Source organism: Camelina sativa, chromosome 11 (assembly GCF_000633955.1).
Source record: "Camelina sativa cultivar DH55 chromosome 11, Cs, whole genome shotgun sequence".
Classification (NCBI taxonomy): Eukaryota; Viridiplantae; Streptophyta; class Magnoliopsida; order Brassicales; family Brassicaceae; genus Camelina; species Camelina sativa.
This window is the reverse complement of record NC_025695.1, coordinates 26,927,148-26,954,235: the sequence shown is the minus strand read 5'-3', so window position 1 is coordinate 26,954,235 and position 27,088 is coordinate 26,927,148. Positions and strand designations below refer to the sequence as shown.

Sequence of the window (27,088 nt, the reverse complement as noted above, 5' to 3'; positions counted from 1 at the left end):
ACTTACATACAGATTAAAAAACAAAAAAAAAAGAATAGAATCCCTAAACTGGTCTACTGACGAGAGGAAGAGAGGATGAAGCAAACGATTCCTGCAAAGGTAATACTTGTTGTTCAATTTCCTTGTGATGGATTCACTTTCAATATTATTTTTTTGGGGGGTTTGATAATGCGAAAAGCTTCTGCAGTTTTGTGGAAGAGCGTTTTCCACCGTCTCCTCCACCACCACCACCATCTCGAGCATCACACGTCAGTTGGAAAGGAAGAAAAGTTTGTTTCTTTGGGCAGCATTTTTCGGTGGATACATTACCCACGCTTATCAAAGTAAAGTGTTGTTTAGCGCGACGACCTGCCCATTATAGCAAAGCCCACCCGACCCGACTGGCTAACTAATTTCTCTAACCAATTTACTTTCTTTTTTCCTGCTCGTGTTTCAGGAGAGAGAGGCTGGTCGCTTGTGAATCTCACTTCTTCAAACAACTCACTCTCTTCCTCTCTTTGTTTGATGTGATTTATATGTTGTTTTCAATCTTATAGCTCTTCTATGGTGTGGTATCTGATGATCAAGGATAATCTATTTTGTTTCGCCGCTCTTGTTCCAATTCTCTCTTGTTTTTTTTTCTAATCTATGATCCTTATAATAAGATTTTACTCTGTCCTCTTCAACTTGACAAACTTTTTTTTTTTTTTTTTTTTTTTTTTTTTTTTNTATATACAAATAAGATTACACTGTTGTACCTTTCCAGTGACACTGAAAAGATAACCTTCGTGTGTAAGAAGGTTAAGAGGTTTTGCTCAAAACGTTTTTATTTTATAACCAAAAGACGAGAAACAAAGAGAGAACAAAAGAGTGCAAGTATGAGAGATGTTGTTACTGTTTTCTTGTTTGAAATTTTGAATACAGAAACCTTAAAAAGCGTCACCACCATACCATGCATGATGCATGCATCCATGGTCCAACGATAACCATTCCTATCACTTGCCACTTGGTGAGCCCCACGCTTTCCTCTGTCCATTCTAGAGTAGATTGTATCGTTAATTAGTTTTCAAAAGAAATATGGGGAAAAAAAATTAGCACTAGATAAAAATATTCAACGATTTTAATAAAATGACATTGCAGAAGATCACAAAGATTGAATCTAGCAGCCTTTCTCATTGGGATATAGTATCCCTCTTTTAGAAATGAAGATATGGCTGTGGCAAGTATTTATTTGTCTTGTTGGTCCACACAGTATGCCTTACGGTATTGTTGTTGTAGTTCTCACATTTTCCCAAAACTATGAGATTGGGGTTTTGAGATTTTTATGAGTTCCCTATGTTAAAAAAACTTTGCACTCTGCTTTTTAAGTTAGGTTTCTCTCTTTCAACTCCTAAATTCAACAAGTTGCTTTGCACCTTCTTAGTTTTTACTTTTTTTGTGTTCTTTTATTATTAGAGAAGAAAAATAACATTGCATACATAGTGGAATATCACTAGTAAAAGAAAATCAAAATATGGTTTTAAATTCATCAAATTATCAAATTAAGCTAAATAGTAGTAATCCTCAACCAAATATTTTGAACTTTTTTTGTGTCTTCTTCTCTTGTTGGCTCTTCTGATTGTCCTTCTTTTCCTCTAGAGCATTGATTAGAAGGCTCAGAGATTTATCAACATCAATTTGATGGTTTCTAGCCATAAGATTCTCTGCCACATCAGCTGGGGAAATCATTGTCTCCTCCAACAAAGCCTTGATTTCTCTAAACAAGGGATGAGCGTCATCACCATCAAGATCCAGGTAGTTCTTGGCAAGAATCTTGAACGCTTCGTAAGTGCAGTAAGATAACTCAATGTGCATATCCATTCTTCCTCTCCTGATCAAAGCCGGGTCAAGCTTTTCCAAGTGGTTTGTTGTGAATACAACAATCCTTTCTTGTCCACAAGCAGACCAAATACCATCAATGAAGTTGAGAAGACCAGAGAGTGTAACCGCGTTTTCATCTTTATCATCTCTTCCATATCTTTCCCTAATGCTGCTCTCTTTCTTGATTCTATTAGCAGTGAACTCCGCTGAGCAATCTATGTCTTCAATCACAATAATGGACTTGCTGGATGTTGCCGTAAGCAGTTTTTTCAACTCTGAGTTGTTCTTTACCGCGGTAAGTTCGAGGTCATAGATGTGATAGTTTAGAAGATTAGCCATGGCTGAAATCATGGTGGACTTACCTGTTCCTGGTGGTCCATACAACAAGTAACCTCTCTTCCAAGCTTTCCCTATCTTCTTGTAATACTCCTTCCCATTGCTGAAGGCGATGAGGTCACTCACGATCTCTTCCTTCTTCTTTGGATCCATAGCTAGTGTCTCAAAACTCGCAGGGTGCTCAAATGCAATAGATCTCCACATATTCTGGCCAAAAACCCATTGAGTACTCAAGTTATTCGTGAAAAGCCTTGTTTGCTTGTTCTTGACTATTATCGACTTCCCTTCTTGAACAACATGTTTTACGTACGAATCGGTTATAAGACTCCTTGCACGGTTGTGAAAAGTGAGCTTGTAATATCTGTTTCCATCAGTCTCAACCACAATCTCCCACCAGACATTAACTCCTTTGTATTCGTCTTTGACTTTAGGCTCGTTTCGTTTCAACACCAAACCTTTGCTTTCTTTCACTTGGCTTCCTTTGAGACGTTTGGACTTGTCGGTTGATTTCGAGTCAAGGTAGGTCTCGATGGCTGAGAAAGCTTGGTTGAAACTATACTCATCGCTCTCCGGGAAGTTGATCTCGACGTAAGGAGAGAAGAGGTTGGTGAAATAGTCGGAAACTCTCTGAGCGAAACAGAGTTGTTGGAATGAAGACAAGAGAAACTCTTTGATTGTGATCTTCAAGTGGTTAGGGAAGATTTGTTGAATTGTTGCCCAAAGAAAGAACAAACTTGCCATGCTTGAGCCCATACTTCCAAATGAATCACCCATCATCATCGTTCTTTACCACCAAACAACAATGTTTCTTTCTTCTTCTTTGTGTTTGGTGTAGTATGCTTTTTCTCTGTTTTTGGTTTAGAGTGTGCTCTATTTATATAAACGAGTGATCATAAAGTCGGCGACTAACCTTTACAAAGTCTTGTATAATATATTATAAAGTCTTTCCTGTTTCACTTTTTTTGCCTCTTTCGACGTTGGTTCCAATTATAAACCGTGTCAAATAATGAATTGGATGACTCTCTCGAGTCTCTGGCGCGTTTGAGTTTTCCACGAATTGGATTATTTAAGTTGAGGACCACCCTCTACAGAAGCAATAGGTAATCAGAAAATGATAAACTAAAAGACCAGTCACAAAAGTTTAAACCTCTCAAGGATCGTACGCTAGACCAAAACTGACTCAAATTATATAATTTAACATATTTAATTAAAATATTAATCACAATAATTACGGTTAAGGTTTGATACATTTTTCATTAGTTGAGCAACTCTTAAATCTTTATGCTAGGCAAAGCTTCTATCACATATGCTCACAAATCAGTCAACCATTTGATTTCAAACATTAGTCTAATTGGAAATTTTTTGTTCCTACATAGATAAAATAGAATACATTTTATAACTAAAATTAACAATACTTGTCATACAAGAAAATTACGATCCTATCATTACTTTTCTTTCTGTAGAGCTTCTTCTGTTAGTTAGTTGCTGCTAATTTGCCGATGTGTGTGCCTGCGATATATCCACCTGACCAAGCGTTCTGCCCAAAACCAATACTTGCATTATATAATTAATATACCATTTTTTAAAACAATGTGATAGTGCCTGCGATATATTCACCTGGAAATTGAAACCTCCTGTAACTCCATCTACATTTAGTACCTGAGACACACAAATGTAAGTGTAAGATAATGTTATGATGGTCGTGTCATCTGTATGTACATGAATACCTACGTCCTCATGCCATGTGTCTATGTTCCAAATGCATTGGTATTTGTAAGAATGTTATCAGTTACTAAATGCACAAATGAATATGCTTGAAACATTAGCTTTACCTCTCCCGCAAAGAAAACATTTGGAACCAATTTGCTCTCCATTGTCTTCAAAGATACCTTGTAACAGAAAGAGGCAGTTAAAATCAGATCTCGTAAAAAAAAAAAAAGAAGAAAACGAGTAATTTAAGTTTGAAGGAACCGAACCTCAGATAAAGGAACTCCTCCTGCTGTCACAAACTCATCTTTGTATTGACCCTTTGCAGCAAAATAACGAAACACAATGTCATCATCACCATCTTGACTTGTATTATAAAATCTGAATAAATTTCAATGTTTCATGTTATACCTTTCCGGTTACTTGAAATGTACAATGTTTAAGAAGATCAGAAACAGAGCTCAAGGAGTTATTTGACACTGAGGCCCACAAAGTGTCTTTTGAAGAACCCTGGTGGATCAAGAAGACAATTAAGGACATTAGTGAAAGGTTAAGAGGTTTTACGATATGGAAAAGCTATGAAAGAATGTTTGTCAGAACCTCGCGGTCTAGAATGTATCTCCAGAATCTGTTGACAAGGGCAAATTGAGGAGGAAAGGAATTGGATACCTTGTGCTTCTGCATCACACAATGCTCAAACATTTATTCTCTAGAACCAAACACAAGAAACAGAGAGAACAAAATGGTAAAACTATGAAATGTTGTTACTGAAAACTGCTGCTTGTGTTGTTTGAGCACAGATTTGGCAGTTTCAATGTTTATATCCGGAATGAAATCGACAATAAGATGCCCTGCAGCCAAAATTTACATATGTTCAAACTTCATCAAGTTAACAGGATAAAAAATTATCTCCTTAGAGATGAAAGATGCAGACCTTTGTACTTCGAACTAAAGAGATGTCGTGCACCCCATGCAGAGAGTCGAAGAATAACCGGTCCACTAAGTCCCCAATGTGTCACAAGCATTGGACCAATCTTGAAAGATAACAAAGTAATATTTGAACTTTTCCTCATGATAAAGGATGTTAACCAAATTAGTAATAGCAAGGGGGAAAGATGCACACCTGCACAAGGTTAGACAAATCCGGGAGTGGACTATCTAATTTCAGTCTGGCTTGGACTTTGGAGAAACTAATCTGTGCAAAAGAAATAAACAATGTCACATACAAAGCTCATCAAACTTTTTTCGGGGTAGGAAAATTCTGATCTTAAGAGGAAAACTTACCCCTGCTAACTCAGTCAGCAATGGATCATTGATCTTAAAAGTGAATAAACTCGGTACTGGATCTACAATGGAATGACCAAATCGAGTGGCTAAAGAGTGACCCTGTAACATAATAAAAGAAAAACATCTTAGGAAAACATGAGAACCTTTATAATACATACAACCCAGCTTTGAAACTAAATAACTCATGTTCTTCAAATGGGATTATTATATAACCTGTTGGCTACTTCCAGTTGCAATCAGAAGATACGTAGCTTCGATAGATTCAGACGTGTCAGCAGTTTGTTTCCCAACTTTAACAAGGAACTTTCCATCTGGTTTAGTAGAAGCAGCCAACACAGACTTACCTCTCTCAAGCCTAACTGGTTTATTGAAATTGAGTGGATATATCAATGTAGAGAGACACAGCAATTAAGAACAAATAGGTGTTTCAATAATACCTCCTCTAACATTTGCTTCATTTAAGAGACAGTCAATTACAGAAGATGAACTATCACTGACAGGGAATACTCTACCATCATCTTCAGTCTGTCAAGAGACAACAAGAATTAGGCGGAATAAGACAAACATCTCTAAAGGTAAACCGGATGCAAAGTCACAACCTTTAGTGACACTCCATGCTCAGAAAACCATGACATAGTATCAGCAGGTCCATGTGTATAAAAGAAAGAACCTTTAAGCTCTTTATGACCACGAGGATAATGCCCTGCCAAATTCTACATACAGATTCGATTTCTACGTTACTAAAAAGGTCAAAGCTCAAACTAAACCATCATGATTCTGCAATTTTCAGGTATAAAGTTTGAAACTTTATGAATGAAACAAGACTCACACTAGTATCATTGCAGTGCCCATTTGTCACATTGCATCTACCACCACCAGAAATCTTAACCTACGAAATGATAAACAAAATGAACAAAATTCATCTCCCTGATTGGCCAATAGAGTTTTTAAGTTAATGCAAAAGACAGAAGAGAAGCTGACCTTGGAGAGAAATCTCCCTTTTTCAATAACCAAAACTCTCAAATCAGGTGAGAGAGTCTTAGCCCTGATTGCTCCATAAACTCCAGCTGCTCCACCACCAACAACAACCAAGAGCTCATCACTCTCATCTTTTTCCCCTTTGTAGTCTGAACTAGTTATAGCAGCGGTAGTGAAAAGTCTCCTTCTCTTGATTGTTGTTCTACATAACAAAGCTTTTACAGGAACCCATAAAGTATTTGCCAAATTCAAACTCATTACACTCTCAAAAAGTTCCTAACTTTGATCCTACTCTTCAATTCCAACGTCAACGACTACTACAAAGAGTAAACAAAAGAATGTGAAGATGAATGCTTAGAGATTTGAGAAAACTAAAGTACCCGTTAAACCCTTCAGTTCTCAATTTGAGAAGCCACACGGTGAAGATAATGATTAGAGATTCCAAAACGACGTCGAATCGTTAACTTATAACGACTTCGTTCCCTTTTAGTCCAGACGACGTCGTTCCCTTTTAGTCTAGACGATGTCGTTTAATCAAATTTGAATGGGACGCTTCGTATTTCTTTCTTAACACATCGGGAATATGGAAACAAAGTTAAAAACTTTTCGTCTTCCTTTTTCTATCAATTGAGCCTCTTTTTATATATCCAAACGTACAAACTCAGCTTCTAGTCTTCCTGAGAACCCGACAGTAAGAGCTAGAAGATCATGTCGTACGGTGAAGAGTTTGGTCCTCAAATAAGACGAGTGAAGTTAGAGAAACAGAGCGAATTCAGGATCGAAGTGCAACGGACTCGGCCACTAAGGCTCCGTTTGCTCGATGGCGAAGCTGAGATTTTTGGCTATGAGCTTCCACATGAAGTTTGGCTCACATTTCCTCCTCGCATGATATTTGCGGTATGTTTTTGTACATATTCAACTTCAAAATTCATCTTGTGGGTTAGATTAAAAATCTAAGCTTTAGGTAATGACTAATGAACGAAGGTATAAGTTGATTACATAGAAAAAGTTATACTCTTGATGCTTTACAGTTGAAGTGGGTTCTTGAGTTGAGTTGGTGATATAAAAATTTATAATTTCGACCCTTGAATCATCTTAATATATCTGTGCTTTATATATGATGGTCACATATCACTGTTACAAATAACGTTACTCACTTTTCAGGTTTTCACATGGTATGGTGCAACAATAGAAACCGATGGCATCACAGAAAATGAATATACATCTTGTGAGGTAAGGTTTTGGTGTCTATCCCAATCTTAGTTTATATTATTATATCAAGAGTAAACTGTGTTGTTTACTAGAAATATCTCTGTTCTAGACACCGATGATGAGCTATCTTAGAGAGCACAACTCTCTACAAGTAGAAAGACATCGTTCTACTTCCTCAACAAGAGATTCTGTATCTTCACAGGTACTTTTTCCTTACTAAAGAGATAATTAATTCTTATTCTTGTACGTAACAACTTGAACTCTTTGGGGTTTTCTTTACGGTTTTGCTCCATGTAGGGACCAAGGGTTATCATTGTAGGGGATACAGACTCTGGTAAGAGCACATTGGCTAAGATGCTTCTCAATTGGGCAGCAAAAGATGGTTGGAAACCAACATTTGTTGACCTTAACATTGGTCAAAGCTCCATAACCATGCCAGGGACTGTTTCTGCTACTCTTATCGAAATGCCTGTGGATCCTGTTGAAGGGTTTCCTCTTGACAAGGCTATTGTGCACTACTTTGGTCACACAACACCAAGGTAACTGACTTCAAATTCTTTAGCTAGGTTTCAATATAATGACCTGTGAGCTTGAAACTAAACTTTCATTTCTTGTAATCTCAGCACCAACCTTAGACTGTACAAATCCCTTGTGGAAGAGCTTGCCCGAGAACTAAAACAAGAGTCTTTTGGAAACGCTCAATCTCGAGCTTCTGGGATGGTGATTGACACTTTGGGATTTATCGTTCGTGAAGGCTATGAGGTCATTCTTTGTCTTGTATGTATATGTTTGCATGAGCCACAAGCTTTCTGATACGGTATCATGTTTTTAATTTGCAGCTCCTTCTTCATGCAATAAGGACGCTTAATGCAACTGTAGTTATTGTCCTTGGTCAGGTAATGTGTCGAATCTCTCTTCTTTGGACGACTTATCCTTAATCAAGAAACCTTCATTGATCTTTCTCATTTTCAGGAAGAAAAACTTGTCAATGATCTGAAGAAAGATCTAAAATTCAGGAATATACAATTCTTGAATCTTGAGAAGTCAGCTGGAGTCTTCACTAGGAGCTCTGACTTTCGCAAAACATTGAGGAATTGTTACATTCAGGTAGACTTTTCACTTTGACGATTTCATCAATCGTTTTTTTTTTCTTTCTATGTTTGATTAAATTAGAGGGCTTTCCATATTTGCTTATGTACAGAATTATTTCTATGGAGTCACCAACGATCTCACCGTCTACACCAAAACCGTAAAGTTCAGTGATGTTCAAGTATATCAAATCGGTGACTTTCCAGAGACTAGTTCATCAACATCTGCTCGACGAAGAGGAAACGATCCTTTGAAGATCACACCTGTGGCAATTAACGAACATCTTGTGAACAAAGTTCTTGCTATCTCATACGCCAAACAACCTCATCGGATCATCTCAAGGTAATATCTCCCACAAAGTTCTTGCTTTCTCATACTTGAGCTATATAGATGAAGCGATTGTTAATTTTGAAGCAAACGTATATTGGTTTTTTTGCAGCATTGTTGCTGGATTTGTGTGTATCAAAAATGTTAATATTGGTGAAGAGAGAATTACATATATCTCTCCATCAGCTGCGGAATTGCCTAGCAAGACACTGATCTTGGGGACTTTGGCATGGCATATAACTTGAGAAGTAAGAAACTAAAAGAGAGATTCTGACGTAGCCTCAATCTTGTCCTTTTGTATAACTGAAATCTTGGTTTTGATTAATTTGGTTGTGTTATGCTGATATTACATTCACATGGCCGAGTCATTTCATATTTTGCTGTAAATTTTATTTTCGATGAATTAGGGAGTCATTGAATTTTTTTGAAAATCTACTAATCGCACACCTCCTTTTACATATTGATGAAATAATTGAGAAGATCATTATCAAATCAAGTCTCTTTTTTTTTTTAATTAAGCTTTTTCCTCGGCAACTGATATTATAATTTGTTAAAGAAAACCAATATATATCTTGTTAGGGTTTTAACTTAATAGATGATAATCTCGAAAAATTATTAAACTATCAAATAAAATAAAATCTTTAAATTTAGCTTAAAAAATCATAGATTTAGATTTTGTAACTGAGATTTATGTTTAAATAGATTGATCAATGTGCAACCTTTTCAGTAAGTAGAAGAAAATGACAAATTCCGTAATGTTCTTTTCATTTCTTCTTTCTTTAACTCTCTTCCACACTTTTCAATTAGCTCAGTCTCGTTCTACTCTCTATCATGATAATAAAAATTTCAATGTTCTTGACTATGGAGCAATTGGCGATGGATTTTTTGACGATTCAAAGGTTTGTTTTCATTTTGGTCAACTATACATGCATGTATTGAAACTTTTTATTTTATTTTGTTAAAGACATATTAAAAATTTCTTAACTTAATGGTTTCAGGCGTTCAAGGATGCATGGGAAGACACATGCAATTACATTGGATCCCAATCAATTATGGAAATCCCTGAAGGATACACATTTCTTCTCCAACCAATTGAATTTCATGGCCCTTGTAAATCCAAGAAAATCATTTTATCGGTATGTAGCATGACTAATATACATATTTAACATTACTTTTTTTTTTTACTAACTAGATTAGGCCTAAAGGTTTACACGTTTTATTGTGGTTACTGGTTTTTATCCTTCTGAAAATCTAATTTTTTACCATACAAGATTTTCTTCAAACTAGTTTTCCTAAAATCTAGATAATGTAGTTTTTGAGTAGTTTTGCAAAAAAAAAATTAACCACATTAAAACTTGTAAATCTTTTTTGGAATTTTTTTAATGAAATATTATAAAATGTTAATATCTAACACACAGGTCAAAAATCTGAATAATGTATTTTTACACGCATCAACAATGATATACAAATTATCACATATTTATTAAAATGTTAGCAGATGTCAGACTCTTATATAATAAGATTTGAAACAGATTTTAAATTAAAACATATATACAAAAATCATCTAATGAATTAAACACTTATTTCATGCAATACTAATACATTTCGTTATTTTTTTAGATAAGTGGATACGTAATTGCTCCCGGATCTCCTGACGAATGGGAATGCAAGAAAAATCATTGTCATCAATGGATCGAATTCGCTCATATAAATGGACTTCATATCGATGGTCCTGGTATTCTTGATGGTCAAGGACCAAAATGGTGGTCTCTAAATTGCAAAAAATATAAAAAAGTATGCTCTTCCTCATTTTTATATATATTTTTTCCAATGTTGATGAGTGTAGCAACATCTACTTTACTTTCTATTCATCTAAACCCATATAAATTTTGTTTTTCTTTATAGGCATGTCTCAAGAGACCAAGGGTATGTAACAAATCACTGATCCAGTAAAATCACTCTCAAGTTTAAGGTAATATATATAAGTCGCTGCACATTAAATTTACGATTTTTTTTTTTCTTTTCTTTCTTAGGGGGTGGTTATATCACATTCTAGTAATGTGCATATAAGCAACATTATGGTGAAGGACAGTCCAAATTTTCAAATGTCGTTGGAAGATTCGAAATGGGTTAGTGTTAAGCAACTAACCATAACCGCTGATGGTGATAGCCCTAACACTGATGGCATTCACATTCAACGTTCTCAAAATGTTATCGTACACAATAGTAATATCCGTACAGGTGATTGATTCATCATTTATCGTTTCTTACCGTGTCAATGTTTATTTCAACAAGATGGAATAAGATGTTTACATCCAAGCCTCTCATAATTAGGTTAGAGTTATATAACACAAACCATAATCTCAACCGCTTTTATTGACTTTTGATTTCTTTAGGTGATGATTGTATTTCTATCGGTGACGGTTCAAAATACATTAACATATCACGAATCTCATGTGGTCCGGGGCATGGAATAAGGTACTTTTCTTCCAATGTTTTTGTTACCTATAAGATAAAAAATTCGTATAATTATGTGATCAAGTTGTTTTGTTTTAAACAAGTATCGGAAGCTTAGGTCGATATGGAACCAAAGAAACGGTGGAAGATGTTGTTGTTCAAGATTGTACTTTTAGAGAAACAACTAATGGGGTTAAAATCAAGACATGGCAGGTAAAGCCAGTTTATCTGCGTTTTTTTCTCCCTAATTAAGTAATGACAATATCATTTTCCTATTGTTTTAATTAGGGAGGAAGAGGACATGTGCGAAATGTTTTGTTTGAACGTATAAAACTACATGGAGCAACCCGACCTATTATTATCGACCAATTTTATTGCCCCCATAGACAATGCAAAAACCAAGTACGTAATCTTTTCTTTTCCCTCTAGTGATTTTTCTTGTATAAATCTATTGCATTACGTAATAACTGAGGTATAATTCATATAATATAGACAAAGGCTGTGGAGATCAAGAATGTAATGTACAATCACATACATGGAACATCAATCAAGAAACCCTTTGTGCAACTCCTATGCAGCAAATCAGTCCCATGTAGAGGTATTTTCATGAACGATATAAACATTCGGGAAGAAAACGAAGAAGAAGAAAAGATATATAATAAATCGTTGTCGCATCATGATCATCATCCCTCTGCTGAATGCATCAATGTTAAAGGTGAATCCAATGGTGTGATGGAGCCAAAACTAGCTTGTTTGGAATCATTTGTCTAGAAAACTTTGTTAGTTTTTTTTTTCATTTTTTAATTAAAACTACTATATAGCGCTTGTGTTTTTTTTTTAAATTATGTTAAGACATATACATAAAATAATTTAAATTGGTGTTTTTGGTGAAAAAGTATACCACAACTAGAATATTTGGATTGTGTAATTCATGGTCACATTCAATGTTTAAGGTGAATCTAATGGTGTGATGAAGCCAAAACTAGCTTGTTTGAAATCATTTGTCTAGAACACTTTGTTAGTTTTTTCATTTTTTATCCAAATTACCTTGTGATTTTTCTTTTAATTTATCTTGAAAATAAGAAAAATTGGTGTTTTGGTGATAAAGTTTAACACAACTAGAATATTTGAATTGTGTAATTCGTATTTCGTGGTCACATTCAAGTTATGGTAAAACAGAAACAGTTTTATTGCTAAATCCGGTTGGATCACCACAAAAGTCACAATAAGTATGGTGGTGTCTAACATTACCAAAAATTAAACATATAATTTTGATAAGTATTTTAAATTCAATGATTGAATAACACATGATTTTTTAACCAATAACTTTAATCGAGTTCGATTAAACCACCCAATAATAACATTTGGTTCTCTCGGAAATTTCACGATACGGTATCGTTTTAGCAAAGAGATGAGTTTCCTCTAAACTTCTTCGTGTTGTTGAGAAAGTCTCCAAATCTCACTCCTTTTCGCAAAACCCTTCAAATGGGTTCTATGTACAGAGCGTCTAAAACCCTAAAATCATCTAGACAAGCCTTCTCAATCTTGTTCAAATCAGTCAAATCCAGTCGACGAGATCCTCCATGTATCGGATTGTACCAAGCTTACGGTTTCAGCTCTGATTCTAGACATAACTCGAAAGAACCCACCATTGATTTGACACAGTTTCCTTCCGAAAAGATTCGAAATTTCTCCATCATTGCTCATATTGATCATGGGAAATCTACTTTGGCTGATCGTCTCATGGAACTTACTGGCACAATCAAGAAAGGCCATGGCCAGCCTCAGTATCTCGACAAATTGCAGGTAACTTCTTTCTCAAAGTTTATGTCTTTTTTTAGTATTAGATTGACATGAAATGTTCCGTAATGATTCTAATTTCGATAATGAGAGTATAAAGTTTCGATTTTTTGAATCTTATTTTGGGGTTTGTTTTAGGTAGAGAGGGAGAGAGGTATCACAGTGAAAGCTCAGACGGCTACGATGTTTTATCAAAACAAAGTAAAGGATCAAGAAGCGAGTGGGTTTCTTCTGAACTTAATTGATACACCAGGTCATGTTGACTTTAGCTATGAGGTTTCTAGATCTTTATCAGCTTGTCAAGGAGCTCTTTTGGTTGTTGATGCGGCTCAAGGTGTTCAGGCACAGACGGTTGCTAATTTTTACCTAGCTTTTGAATCTAACCTTACCATTGTTCCTGTGATTAACAAGATTGATCAACCAACTGCTGATCCTGAGCGTGTCAAAGCTCAGTTGAAATCCATGTTTGATCTTGATACAGATGATGTGCTTTTAGTGTCTGCTAAAACTGGTTTAGGTCTTGAGCATGTTCTTCCTGCGGTTATAGAACGGATACCTCCTCCTCCTGGGATTAGTGATTCGCCTCTACGGATGCTTTTGTTTGATTCCTTTTTTAATGAGTACAAAGGTGTCATTTGCTATGTTTCTGTTGTTGATGGAATGTTGAGTAAAGGGGATAAGGTTTCGTTTGCTGCATCGGGTCAGTCTTATGAAGTTTTAGATGTAGGGATTATGCATCCTGAACTTACTTCGACAGGAATGCTTTTGACTGGACAAGTTGGTTATATAGTTACCGGTATGCGAACTACAAAAGAGGCACGTATTGGAGACACAATCTACAGAACGAAAACTACTGTTGAGCCTCTTCCAGGTACTTTTCTTTTTGTAGTCTCCTGTGCAGCTCCTAAGATCTTTTGTAATTAAGAATAGATGAGTTTTAGTAAGAGATAACTTCATTTTTGTCGTTTTGAGATTCTCTTTTTGTCGCTGACTGAGGGTTTGGTCCTTTGGAATATAGGTTTCAAGCCGGTGAGGCATATGGTGTTCTCAGGCGTGTATCCTGCTGATGGATCTGATTTTGAAGCACTTAGTCATGCCATTGAGAAACTGACATGCAACGATGCAAGTGTATCAGTGGCTAAGGAAACAAGTACAGCTCTTGGAATGGGATTTAGATGTGGTTTCCTCGGTTTGCTTCACATGGATGTATTTCATCAACGACTTGAGCAAGAATACGGTACTCAAGTGATCTCCACGATCCCTACTGTTCCTTACACCTTCGAATACTCAGATGGAACAAAGTTACAAGTGCAGAATCCAGCTGCCTTACCCTCAAACCCCAAATACCGAGTCACAGCTTCTTGGGAGCCAACGGTAATCGCCACAATCATCCTACCTAGTGAGTACGTAGGAGCTGTTATCAACCTCTGCTCTGATCGAAGAGGTCAGCAACTAGAATATACGTTTATAGACGCACAACGTGTTTTCTTGAAGTACCAGTTACCTTTGAGGGAAATAGTTGTGGATTTCTACGATGAATTGAAAAGCATAACGTCAGGTTATGCATCTTTCGACTACGAGGATGCAGAGTACCAGGCATCAGATCTGGTGAAGGTCGATATCCTCTTGAACGGGCAAGCAGTTGATGCGTTAGCCACTATTGTTCACAAGCTGAAAGCATACCGTGTAGGCAAAGAACTGGTTGAGAAGCTTAAGACGTACATAGAGAGACAAATGTTTGAAGTGATGATACAAGCCGCTATTGGTTCAAAGATCATAGCAAGAGATACAATCTCGGCGATGAGAAAGAACGTGCTTGCAAAATGTTATGGAGGAGACATAACTCGGAAGAAGAAGCTTCTTGAGAAACAGAAAGAAGGGAAGAAACGTATGAAACGAGTTGGCTCTGTTGATATTCCACATGAAGCTTTCCAACAAATACTCAAAGTCTCCTAGAAGTCTTCAAGAGGAGATGACAAGACAAGTAGTGTATGAAATTAAAGATTATTTTTTTGGGAAATTTATAATTTTTTGTTTGCTGGAAACTACTGTTTGTAAAATTGTCAAAGCCGCAAGTTTTGAGGTTCTTACGATTTAAAACGTTGAGAATAGTTTTCAGTTTCTCATAATAAAGACATAACCCAAGAATTGCTGAATAAATGTAGGAAGTAGGAACCAAAAATAGGGTAGGGGGGTTTTGTAATTAAATTCCAAATTAGTAAGGTCTTTTTGAAATATTTAATTAGAAAAACGAAAACAGTGGAGATGCGGGGTATCGATCCCCGTACCTCTCGCATGCTAAGCGAGCGCTCTACCATCTGAGCTACATCCCCAAATGAATAAAACAAAGACTTATTCAATTTTTAACTTACTTTAATCATCTGAGACCAGACATTAGACGACAGCAATTTCTAAGGATCGTTATGTTTGACCAAAACAGAGACAACAACATTCCGACAAAAGTGTGTGTACTTGTTCTTCTCCGTTACATAGATACTAGATTTGTCCTTGTGTGTACTTTCAAAGACCTCTTTTTTTTTTTTATATATACAACCAAAAAAACCAACAGAAGAAATCAATAAAACACAAAAAGAAAACACAAACAGATGTGTCCTTGTGTGTACTTGTTTTTGCTATGCTTCCATTCTTTTTTTTGTTTTTTTTTTTACATTCATTCTTTTATGGTTGGTCCACTATACATCATCGCTGTAACCGTCAAATCCTCTGGCTCCTCTTCCCTCTCCTTCAACCACTCATAACCTTCTTTCTCCTCTTCAGCAACCGCGACTCCATCAACTGAACATTCCGGAACAAACACACACAAAAAGATCTCACACTACTAAATAGGCAACCAATGTATATTTTCTATATCTAAGTTTTGTTACTTGATTGGACTAGTACATTATTATCAAACTTTCTTGCCTATTCGGGCAAGGTTAAGAATCTAACACAAAGCATCATAAAAAGGTTTCTAAAACGGTACCTGAGAAACTGGAGAAAGGAAGATCGAAATAGTAAGTACAATGACGTCCTGCTGGATCAAAGTAAGGAGGACCAAGAACATCAAGAACCGCGCAAGCTGTTTTCGCGGTGAAGCAATGCATATTCCCTCCATCGGCTGGATAGAGTATGGAAGTGTCACAAGGTGCAGTAAAATCCGAATCAACTTTCACTTTTGCCAAACGAGTATCCGAACTCGGCTCTACATTGATCCAAAACAACAACAACAATGATCAAAACACCAATCCCAACAAACACAAATTCTGGTTAACGTTGTAATATAACTTACGGGGAGAATCAGCAACCCAATCATAAGATTTGATGTGCATTGTACCAAACAAGAGCTTACTAAAAACAGTCATCTCCGGGTGATTGTGAAGAGGGATTACACCAGATGATGGTAAACAGAAAATGCCAATCTTGTTACACACACAAAGCAAAACAAATACGCAAAATAAGAAATTTGAGAAACAAAAAGACTGGTTCAAGATTTCTTAAGGTTTATTATATGTACCGAGAAGCTATGACATGCATAGATGTGAAGATACGTCACTAACGGAGATCGACCCGTCACTTTATATCGAAAATACGGCATCTTAGGACTCACACCAACATCCTCAGGCTTGATTTCATCTGATCAAGTCGCAAACGTTCCCAATAAAATCATTAAAAGTTTCAAACTTTTATAAACCCAAAAGGCCAAAACTCAAAAAAAAAAAAGGATCATTGGAATTACCCAAAACGGCTCGAAGCATCTGAATGTTATCTTGAGAAGGGACGGTTCCAGATTTGGCATTAGCGAAAACTTTCTTACAAGTATCGACCAGTTTCTGAACCGGAGAGATTAGGGTTCTCTTGCTCCGTCGTTGGATCTTCTTCTTACGTGAATTAGAACGACTCTCAGGAGGAATATTCCCATTTGGATTCGTTCTTGAGAGATCTTTCCTTACTCGTCCAGACACAACTGTACCAGTTCCCATTATTAAAATAAACCCCTAGTTTTCTTTACTTTTCTGCCCCGACCAAATCAAAAACAGAACCTTAAGCCAATCTGGGGTTATCGAATACTGTTCGATTTGGGTGTATAGATAAGAGTTTAACAAAAAAAAAAGGTAATAAGAGAGGAAAAGAACAGTTTTTGGGATAAACGAGGAGAAGGTGAGAAATGGATAAAAGAGGATTATTTTGAGGAAGTAAAGGGTGGAAGAAGATAGATAGATTCCAAAGAGAAGAAGAGAAACCAGGGGCCATGCTTTTTTTTTCTGTATCCCAGTCAGTCAAGCGATCTTTTTTTTTCTATGGGCGGGTTTGTTTCCAACGGCGGGTTTTGTGTTTTTTTTTTTTTTTTCTTTTAATAATATAATCCCTCTTATTTTAAATTCATCTTTTTAGGAATATTTTGAGTTACAATGAATGGGGTGGTCAAATGTGTGTAAATAGTAAAGTTAGCATGATAAATGTATGGATAATATAAGGAAATTGGCAGAAATTAAGAAATTAGAAAAATTGTATAATTAATGCTTCTTAAAGATGAAAAGTTTTAAATATGTCTTGAAACAAAAAAAAAAAACAAAATAATGCAGAAACATACTATGATTTTGGAAAACATACGTAAAATAACTAATAATAACGAGAAATATGATAAACAAAACAACTAAAACAGGAATCTCTCCCATCGTCATGTGGTAGTTTCTCATTATAGGGTTTTCATTGTGAGTGTCAACGAAAGAGTACCATCTGACAAAAATGATAAAAATCAATATTATTTTAGAAAAAACATGTCATACCTAAAGACAAATTATATTATTTAATAAAAAATTGTTTTGGGAATTAAAATCATGCTTTTGAAAAGAAATAGCATGCCATCATAAGACGATCATTTTACAGCTGACTTAATAGTAGTCCTGGACATTAAAAGCATTAGGCGTTAACTAGGCGGTGATTCAAGGCATAACGGCTAGAACGCTTAATCAGAATTTAGGTAATTTTAGGCGGTTTAGGCGTTTACACTATAAATTAATATATATCTGATATTATATGCATAATTATACAAAATATGTATAAGAATAATAAAAATATTAAATCAAAAACAAAATAATAAACAAAAACATTATTCCAATTCATTTTAAACAATATATTAACATTTATAATTATGTTTACAGAAATAAACCTTCTAAATTTTAAATTTGTGCAATTAAAATTTTAAAAATATATTAAACAGATGATACTATAATTTTAAGCGGTCAAAGCGGTCGTCTAGGCGGTGCTATAGCGCCTAGCGCTTAGGCGGAGCGGAGGCAGACGCTTAGAACGCTTTTTCGAACACTGGCCCTAGGCATATTATCCGAACCCGAATCCCGAACCCGAATCCCGAACCCGAACCCGACCCGAAATAGGTGGTTAGGTTTGGGTTCGGGTTTTGTATAAAACCCGATCGGATTCAGTACCTCTGAGGTTCAGATATTATCCGAACCAGAAAAAACCCGAACTAAATGTAAAAATGCATCTAGAGGGAATCAAACCCAGTACCTTGGACATTCAAGAGTACATATTAAACCATTTTGCCATCTTAGTTTCTTTGTCCTAATGTGAAACATTAAATATTTATATATATATATATATATATGTGTTCTGAAATTTATAAAATGATAAAAAAAAAAATAATAATAATTTTTTTTTGTTCATGATTTTTTTGAGTTCGGGTATACCCGAATAATCCGAACGGGTAATACCCGAACCCGACCCGAAAATACAAAAAACCCGAACGGGTTCTATATACCTAAACCCGAAAACCCAAACCCGATTGGGTTCGGGAACCCGAATGCCCAGGGTTACTTAATAGCAAAAGACTAATTACTAGAATATCATCCAGGTGCGGCCAATTTATTAAACGTTATGCAGAGTTACAGATTTTCAGTTAAGTTATGACATTAAGCAACTGAGTTTGACAACCATTTTTTTTTGTTTTTTAATTACTGTACTAATATTCATGTTGCGACTGAGTTATAATTTTGTTTGATGCCTGACTTAATTAGGCTGATTTACATATTCCTTTGGTGGCTGACTTGCCACTTCGAACGCATCATTCCATATCATCATTCCATGTCATCATCTTCTAAGGAAATACGAAACGTCTTTTTTTACTCTTGTTCTTCAGCTGGTTCAAAAGTGAAGGATTTACATGTTCTTCACCTTTTTCTTCACATCAACAAAGATATCCATAACTTCATTTTCCTCATTCTTCTTTATTTTCGTTCATGGATCCACTTCCGGTAATTGTTGTTTCCAGTAATTGGGTAAAGAAATACTAATATATATTTAACACCGACGATAGAGGGTGTAGAGTTGTGCAGATAGATGCAGAAACAACACACGACAAGCTTGTGAAGTTAGTTCTCGATGACTACGGATTGAACATATTGAGCCATCAGCTAAAGCTGAGCTACATGTTTTCGAACAAGGTTTGTGTTGGCTGAGTTATTTATATACAGCCGAGTAGCAATATAACTCAACCGTCATATGAATCTACGAGACCTTTCGTTTTTTCTTAAGTATTATAACTCATCCGTCAAGTAATAAAATTCAGTCATTTACTTACAGTTTATTTCTTGTTAAGTCAGCCACAAAGCATTATAACTCAGTCGTCATATGAATCTACGAGACCTTTCGTTTTCTCTTACGTATTATAACTCAGCCGTCAAGTACTAAAATTCAGTTGTTGACTTTCAGTTTATTTTTTTGTTATAAGTCAACCACAAAACATTATAACTCAGCCGTCATATGAATCTACGAGACCTTTCATTTTCCCTTGAGTATTATAATCGAGCTATCAAGTCATAAAATATAGTTGTTTACTTTTAGTTTATTTTTTTGTTATAAGTCAGTCATGAAACATTATAACTCAGCTGTCGTATGACGTGGAATAGTTTGCTGATGTGTATTTTTTTATTATTATTTTGGAAATAAAAAATGAAAATTTAATCCAGGGTAATAATTGTAATTACATCTAGAGCACTAAATATATGAGTAATTTTTAGAAAATGTATAATATACCATTAATATTCCTATTCTTCTATAACATCTGAGTAAAAGACCATATTAAAATGTTGATGAGCATTTATATATCTTGTGAATTGTACGTAGCATTTACTACTAATCTCTTTGCAGCATATAACTCATTCCCTAGCTATAATTAAGTAGATTTTGAGATGAGGTAAAATATATCTTCTATTGCAAATGTACGATTGTCATGAGCTTATAATATTTTGGAACCCCTGAGTTTGGTCTAGTTGTTCTTGTAAACGGAGGATTTGTATTGTTGCATATAAAGATATATCGCAAAACAACTTTGTGGAGTTTCACTGACAGACTTTGGTTGTCGCGTATTCAAGTCATGATAAAACTATTCTGCTTCATAAGGTATATCGAGAATCCATAATGGCTCAGACCCATGTTTTAAAAACCGCTAGGCATTAGTCGGGCGGTGAGACAGGGTCTAGCGATTAATCGGAAAATCGGATTTAAATCGGGGAGTAATCGAGGAGTAGTTTTAAAGATTTTATCCTTATATATATTAAATATGTAAGATATTACAATTATTTAAGAGTGGATCAGCGGTTTTCCTTAGTCATAATACCCCAAAGAACTCAATTTTTTTTTTTTGAAACAACCGATTTTCTGGCCGATTTTGGTGAACCGGCGATTACACGGCCGCCTAGGCCGATTTTTAAAACAGGGGCTCAGACTAATGCCCGAACATATACAAGAAGCAAGCAAAATAGTAACTATAGCCAACAACATTGTTTGAAGACATCATTGCATATGTCGCCTAATTCAAAGGAAGCTACACCAAGAGCGACAAGACATAACATGTTCCTCCAAGATTCTTTTCCTACATTCAAGAATTTGAGAAGAATAAGGAAGTTGATAGCCAGTATTTGAGAAGAATAAGGAAGTTGTTAGCCAATACCTCGGCTCAAGTAACAATGAAGCAAATTTCCTTTCAAAGGTGCTTCCTGTTACATCATTCAGAATGCATTTTCAGAAATCAAAATGCATCTTTTCAAGATAATATTTTCCAGATGGAGCGATATGATAATTGATGTGTCTACACTCTTTTTCCCTTTTTATGGTTTTTTATCACACTGTGGTTTTTCATGATAAGGTTTTTAATGAGGTAGTAACTAACAATAATGGACAAGTTCTCTTCCAAAATTTGTCATATATGGACAAGTTCAAAAGAAGCAAAAAGAATGATCATAACGCAACATTTATGAGACCTATGAAAAAAGGAGACATATATTTTCTAGGGGAAGCGTTACTACACTTTTTTTCCCTTAACATAGTTTTTATCCCAAATGAGTTTTTCCATGATAAGGTTTAACGAGGCAGTGCACTAGACAAATATAGTAATGATTAGTCAAGGACGAGTGTTATAAAACATGTGATTAATCCATTACTTCCTCATTGAGGATACATTCCCCTTTGATATACATCCCATTTGACAACCTTATTTATTGAATACTTAGCCTCCAAGTAGCCCAGTCTCCAAATTTATGTAACTTGCTCCCTAAACTATTGTAACACTATAAATAGGTGACCCTAGTTATTCTTTGTTTGTAAGAGTGATGGCTAGATAATGAGAAGAGATCTTTTTCCATTCTCTTTAATTCTCATTCCCTCTTTGTTTTTCCTCTTGGTTTACAACAGTCTTGACATTTATTAAGATTAATCTTACTATATTAATTGGGAAGTACAAATATGAAACTAAACTTAAAATATGTAAAAAATTACATTCAATTGCCATTAGAAAAACTTAATTAAAATTAATTAATTAATTAGATAAATATAATTAATTAAAAAACAAAAATTGGGGCCACATAAAATAAAATAAATTGTAGAAAAGTAAAAAAAAATCTATTAGAATCAAAACTAATTTGTACTTCAAAAAAATTAACAGCTAAGATTTTAAAAATCTAATCAAATAAAATCTATATAATTACAAATTTTATCACAAAACTTTTCCAGCACGGGTTAATTTTTTTTTATCGAAAATCAAATGTAATAAAATATATAACAGTTCTGTTTAACGGCTTAGATTTTAAAAATTAATACAAAAAAAGATATAGATATAGTATCTTATCTATTTAAAAAAAATTATATTTTTCTGCGGGTTAGTACCTAGTTAATTTATATTTAAGACACCCTTTTTATAGATGACCAATTAATGATGCTCTTGAACGTTATTTATTAAAAATGTTGCAACTTTTATATGGTTACATATTAGATAAATATTGCAAGGCATTTCCCTTCCTTCGTATTGTTATAAAAAAACAAACACATAATTTTAGTAAAGATGAACTCATGACTTCCTTCTTCTGTTGTGAAAAAATTATGCCTCCGTCGAAGTAACATGTTTATTACGTGGCCGTTTCGGTGGCCTGAATGCGCCTCTCCGGCCGACTCTCACAACCCCGGCGGCATCGTATTGATCGTTACCTCCAAGTCCTAAGTTAAGAAAATCTTCAAGTGACCCTCTTATGACTTCACCACTGGCCGAAGCTGTGCTGTATAGTTCTCTTCTGTGAGCTTTATAATTGTTACCTTTTTCTCTAGCAATTATGTGGGAAAGTCCAATAATATCGACATGGGAATCAATAAGTTTTACTCGATCAGTAGGAGCTGCGGCATTGACTCCAGCAGGAGCTTCCACGGCCGGACCTACGGTAATGAGCTCTCTTCTGTGAGTTTGACCTCCGAGATAACCACCGAAGAAGTGAGACATTTTTTGGTAAAGAGATTCAAATCCTTGGACGTCAGCACCAGAAAAAGAATTGGCGTTGTATTCAGCGTGACCGGAAACGCAAAGGAACAACGAGCTGAGGGCTAGAACAGAGGCTAAAAAGAACAACAAAGAGATCCTTGCCATGGTTGTATTACTTATGGTATGGCAAGGATAATGTTCGAAAACAAACCCCAAAAAGAGAATACGAAGGAAGTGCGTTTTGATTTGAGATCTAGGAATGGTACTTTGTTTATTCTTTTTACAGTTTATATAAGCTAATTTATAGGACAGCGAGAGATTCATGGAACTCTGTTACTTTTTTTCCTTTTTATGTGTTTTTCAGTTTCAAACAAAACGCTTCGTTGGTTAACGATAATAATAATCGTTACATAGGTTCTCAACTTAATGGGTCGACGACACCGAGATTAACTATATATATATATATATATATATATATGATATTTCCGATTAACTGTGCATATAGTTAAGATTTATAAACTGTGTGAATCTTCTTCCTGTTTTTTTTTTTTTTTTTTTTNGTGACCGACCATTCTTATTCCGCAAATTTTATTTCTATTGATTAAATTGTTTTAAGCAGATAATAAATGATATTTTAATTTATTAAAAGAATAATAATAATTTCCTATTTTATGTACAACATTAACTTTTAACGTCAACTAAAATGAAAGCTTAGGAGATATATATACTTCATCCGTTTTTTAATTACTGTCGTTTTAAAGATTAGTTTTACAAAAAAATATAACTTTTGAATCATCTATGTTGGCAATATATATATATATATATATATATATATATATATATATAGTTTATTTGATCCCAATTGAATATTGTATACACATTACAGAATTGTAACAACAATACAGGTTGTGGGATTTAGTGCATGTGCATCTAATCCAAAAGAATTTAAAAGAGGAGAACCAGTAGATTCTTTACTATTATTTTTCACCTCCAATCCATCCCTCAAGTGCGCTATGATTCTAAAGAACCATTAGATCCCTTATTTCCATGATTCTAAAGATAGAGTCCTTCATATATCTATATATGAGACTTTAGAGTCTGCAAAACGTAAAAGAAAATTGTCAATCTACGTTTCTCATACTATGCCAAGATTTCAACTTCTGTTTCGTTTCACCATCCTTGCTGCAACCATAACCTTCTTCAATGTAGCTTCAGCTCACGTGAAAATTAAACCTGTTTTACCGCAGATTCAAGATCCAATGACTGTGAAAGATGTCGAGTCTTATACCATTAAAGTTGTGACAAATTTCCTAGCAGACCTCGAGAAGGAATGTCCTAAAACAGAGAAGTTTAAGGCCTTCTTCGAAAAACTTAAGGCGTATTCCAAATATGTGTGCCCGGTCTCTAAAGCGAGAGGCTACGAATCTGACATGAAGGCCAAAGCTGGTAGCCTTTTTGAGGCAATCTCAGCTCTCAGTTCTGTTGAAAACAGATCTAGAGGAGGTCGGGTAAGTGAACAATTTGAATTAACTAAAGTTCATTTTAAATTCAATATTGGTCATTGAAGTATAAACTAAACATACTTTATATATTAGGCTACTTTATATATTAACGCCGAAAGGATTTTAAAAATAAATGATTCTAACTTTTTTTTTTTTTGGTCAACGATTCTAACTTATTTGGTTAAGTTTTCTTAACACCGAGTTTTTTTTTTGAAAAAAAAGTTTGGTTCTAAGTTGATGTATCTCATAAAATGAAGAAAATTTGGAAAAGCAATAAAAAAAAAATGGAACAGAAAAACCAATTCTCAACCTACAAGATATGGTTTAGTAAACGTTTTTGTTTCCTTTAGGTGAATATGAGTCTACAACGGGAAAAAACGGAAGCCATGAACACCGTTAAATTACTGCAATCCATTGGTGAGAAGATTTCAAGTGGGCGGAATAACAAACCAGAGAAACTAACTGTCGAACAACAGAAAGAAATCAAAGATGGGATCTTAAAATGGATTCAAGTAATTACTCGAATCGCAAAGACAGGCGAAGAAATCAACTCTAAAGCTTCATCAAAATCTCAAACAAGGCAAGATAGCAAAGGAGAGGAGGAATCTTCAACACAAACACAAACACATACCAAAAGAAGAAGTCAGAGAGAAAAGGCTCAAATCACAGCGTTACCGAGAGGTAGTCGCGTGACTAAGGTAGGACGTAACAATGATATCTCTAAAAGAAGAAAACCAAAGAGGTATACAAACATCAGAGAGCGACAACAATAATACCTAATCGGTTAGAGAAGTGGAGGCTAAATTATAAGGAGTTTTTACGATACAATTTTGATAGGAATGGTGTAAATGAGAACGTCAAGTCTCTTTTTTTCATTTAATGCACGTATATAAGTTAAGTAAATTATTTTCTTACCATACAAATTTTGAATATCTTTGTATTTTTTAATGAACAAGAGAAACTTACCAGTTCAATATAGTTGAAGCAAATGTGATATTTTTTTAGGAAACAAGAAGTGTTTGATGAGTAAAAAAATAATCATTTTTAGAAAACTAATAATTTTATAATTTCTTAATTACATTTTGACAGTACTAATAATTAGTTATATATAGTCTCCTTAATTATAAAAGTATATTTTTAAGAATGTGACTTTTGTTTTTCTTTTAGAATAGTAAGATATTTTATACGTTCTCTATAGTAATGATATTGTATAATTTCCTTTCAATAATCTTTAACATTTTTGAAATTTTTTTTAGTTTTATATGTATTTTTATTTTATTATGGGGTACGTGGCGGACCTATGTACAGAGAAGGGGGTCAACTGACCCCCCTAAAATAGATAAATAGTTGTTTTTGCATGTAGTCAATAAAGTGTCAGTAGCAAAGTTGGTTTGTTTCCCCCTAGAATGACTTCCCTAACCAGTGTTCGATTCTACCCTATTACACCAATACAATTTTTTTTTTGAACATTTTAACTCTTTATTAAAAAAATGACCCCCCTAATTTTTATTCCTGGGTCCGCCACTGTACATGTCGAAAACTCTAATCGATAAACAAATGATACATATCACAATCATATAAGATACCAACGTTATAAACCAAACTTTATCTGTAATAAGTTTACAGATACAGTATTTGGAAATTTATATCGGTCCCATGACTCCCACCACAAGGAAAATACAGTATTCTTATAGGAATATAAGGTAACAATGGGACATTTCAATTATTTTAGACTCCAGAGAGGAAAAATTGAAAATGAAACCTTTATCTCTATTTATTATTTTTCTGGCCATCGTTTTGACAACAAGCTACGTTCATGCCTTTACCAGAAACATTTTTCCAGAGGATTTCCTCTTTGGAGCCGCCACTTCTGCTTATCAGGTTTCGTGTCTCTCTGCTTCATCCTCTGTTCTTCATATTTTTCTTCTTTATTGTTTTGTCTATATAATAGAGTTTTTCTTTTTCTTTTACTATGTTGTGGATATAGAGGGAAGGAGCTGTCAATGAAGATAGCGTCTTGAATACTTTCTCACACTCTGGTAATTTTATTGCGATTTTGTTGAGCCATTCGTTTATATAAGTTTCTTTAGTCACTCTTGTTCGAAACTCGAAAAAAATAATAGAGTTAGAGGTAATGGAGATATAGCATCTGATGGGTAGCACATTTACAAGGTTTTTTTTTTTCTTTCTCTCATTCTCTTTGCCGTTTACTTTTCAAAGAAGTTATCGTAAGTCTCTGGCTTTCTTTTCTCAAATAAGATGTTGCTGTTACTTTTGGGCAGGAAGATGTTAAGCTCATGGCAGAAATGGGCTTAGAATCATTCAGATTCTCAATCACCTGGGCAGGAAGATGTTAAGCTCTCGTTCTCCCGGTTTCTTTTTTTTCTTGCAAGTAACGATGTTGTTTTAAGATCTCTTTAAACGGTTTTTATTGTCTGTGTGACTTTTCAGATGGAAGAGGATTCATTAAGCCAAAAGGCCTATTGTTTTACAAGAACCTCAGTACCTCACCAAAGAACATGGTTAGGTTTTTGTCTTTATAAGCACGTAATCTCAACTTATAAAGCAAATTCGTAGCTTCTAACTCATGTTTTGACAAACTACTTAATTACAGGAATCGAACCACACGTTACGCTATATAATTATGACCATCCTCAGTCTATTGAAGATGAGTACGGAGGATGGCTCAACCGCAAAATCATGTAATGGATAAACAAAGATTATGATCTAACCACAAAAGTAGCTTTTTGATATGAATTTTAATTGTTTTTTTTTTTTTTTTTTTTTTTTT

The 27,088-nt window shown here is 34.8% G+C and overlaps 8 protein-coding genes and 1 non-coding gene across 16 annotated transcripts in view; 5 read left to right on the top strand and 4 right to left on the bottom strand.

Moving 5' to 3' along the window:
- LOC104724346 (AAA-ATPase At5g40000-like) lies at positions 1,484-2,998 on the bottom strand. Its single transcript, XM_010442806.1, has one exon. The coding sequence runs from the start codon at positions 2,953-2,955 to the stop codon at positions 1,543-1,545; it is 1,413 nt and encodes a 470-aa protein (XP_010441108.1). The 5' UTR covers positions 2,956-2,998; the 3' UTR covers positions 1,484-1,542.
- On the bottom strand, positions 3,197-6,557 carry LOC104724345 (uncharacterized protein YtfP-like). 2 transcript variants are annotated; one of them, XR_757628.2, is made up of 16 exons: positions 6,151-6,557; positions 5,999-6,058; positions 5,769-5,882; positions 5,607-5,694; positions 5,383-5,528; positions 5,167-5,268; positions 5,006-5,077; positions 4,817-4,916; positions 4,651-4,733; positions 4,483-4,560; positions 4,294-4,392; positions 4,152-4,202; positions 4,008-4,064; positions 3,793-3,834; positions 3,600-3,712; positions 3,197-3,260 (listed from the first exon to the last, which is right to left on the bottom strand). XR_757628.2 is itself a non-coding variant. In XM_010442805.2 (15 exons), exons 1-15 carry the CDS (start codon positions 6,403-6,405, stop codon positions 3,650-3,652), a joined length of 1,410 nt encoding a protein of 469 aa, XP_010441107.1. In that variant the 5' UTR covers positions 6,406-6,557; the 3' UTR covers positions 3,493-3,649. The 2 variants fall into 2 exon arrangements, 1 of the variants encoding a protein (XP_010441107.1); XM_010442805.2 differs by lacking the exon at positions 3,197-3,260 and having other exon boundaries at positions 3,493-3,712.
- Positions 6,856-9,020, top strand: LOC104728381 (protein CLP1 homolog 5-like). Its single transcript, XM_010447366.1, has 9 exons — positions 6,856-7,044; positions 7,312-7,380; positions 7,469-7,561; positions 7,657-7,898; positions 7,983-8,121; positions 8,199-8,255; positions 8,332-8,466; positions 8,561-8,790; positions 8,888-9,020. Exons 1-9 carry the CDS (start codon positions 6,856-6,858, stop codon positions 9,018-9,020), a joined length of 1,287 nt encoding a protein of 428 aa, XP_010445668.1.
- Positions 9,516-12,003, top strand: LOC104728380 (probable polygalacturonase At3g15720). The gene is made up of 8 exons (XM_019231963.1): positions 9,516-9,674; positions 9,774-9,911; positions 10,396-10,517; positions 10,680-10,701; positions 10,809-11,016; positions 11,172-11,253; positions 11,337-11,445; positions 11,725-12,003. Exons 1-8 carry the CDS (start codon positions 9,516-9,518, stop codon positions 12,001-12,003), a joined length of 1,119 nt encoding a protein of 372 aa, XP_019087508.1.
- Positions 12,659-15,150, top strand: LOC104724342 (translation factor GUF1 homolog, mitochondrial-like). Its single transcript, XM_010442804.2, has 3 exons — positions 12,659-13,038; positions 13,171-13,903; positions 14,051-15,150. Exons 1-3 carry the CDS (start codon positions 12,718-12,720, stop codon positions 14,986-14,988), a joined length of 1,992 nt encoding a protein of 663 aa, XP_010441106.1. The 5' UTR covers positions 12,659-12,717; the 3' UTR covers positions 14,989-15,150.
- On the bottom strand, positions 15,293-15,365 carry TRNAA-AGC. Its single transcript has one exon. It is a non-coding gene; the product is annotated as a tRNA-Ala (tRNA).
- LOC104724341 (plant cysteine oxidase 2-like) lies at positions 15,484-17,269 on the bottom strand. Its single transcript, XM_010442803.2, has 5 exons — positions 16,769-17,269; positions 16,547-16,665; positions 16,322-16,451; positions 16,016-16,234; positions 15,484-15,828 (listed from the first exon to the last, which is right to left on the bottom strand). The coding sequence occupies exons 1-5, from the start codon at positions 17,010-17,012 to the stop codon at positions 15,704-15,706; spliced, it is 837 nt and encodes a 278-aa protein (XP_010441105.1). The 5' UTR covers positions 17,013-17,269; the 3' UTR covers positions 15,484-15,703.
- LOC104724340 lies at positions 23,928-25,202 on the top strand. The gene is made up of 2 exons (XM_010442802.1): positions 23,928-24,303; positions 24,648-25,202. Exons 1-2 carry the CDS (start codon positions 23,938-23,940, stop codon positions 25,068-25,070), a joined length of 789 nt encoding a protein of 262 aa, XP_010441104.1. The 5' UTR covers positions 23,928-23,937; the 3' UTR covers positions 25,071-25,202.
- LOC104724339 (beta-glucosidase 8) overlaps positions 26,047-27,088 on the top strand; it is a 2,291-nt gene continuing 1,249 nt past the window's right edge. For 2 of the 7 annotated variants that reach the window (XM_010442800.1, XM_010442801.1), the window contains exons 1-5: positions 26,047-26,178; positions 26,285-26,336; positions 26,584-26,649; positions 26,749-26,819; positions 26,912-26,999. In XM_010442800.1, coding sequence (XP_010441102.1) covers positions 26,053-26,178; positions 26,285-26,336; positions 26,584-26,649; positions 26,749-26,819; positions 26,912-26,999 — 403 coding nt within the window. In that variant the 5' untranslated portion in view covers positions 26,047-26,052. Of the gene's footprint in view, positions 26,179-26,284; positions 26,470-26,579; positions 26,820-26,911; positions 27,000-27,088 lie in introns of all 7 variants that reach the window. The other 5 variants (XR_002034053.1, XR_757627.1, XR_002034054.1 and 2 more) reach the window with 5 other exon arrangements.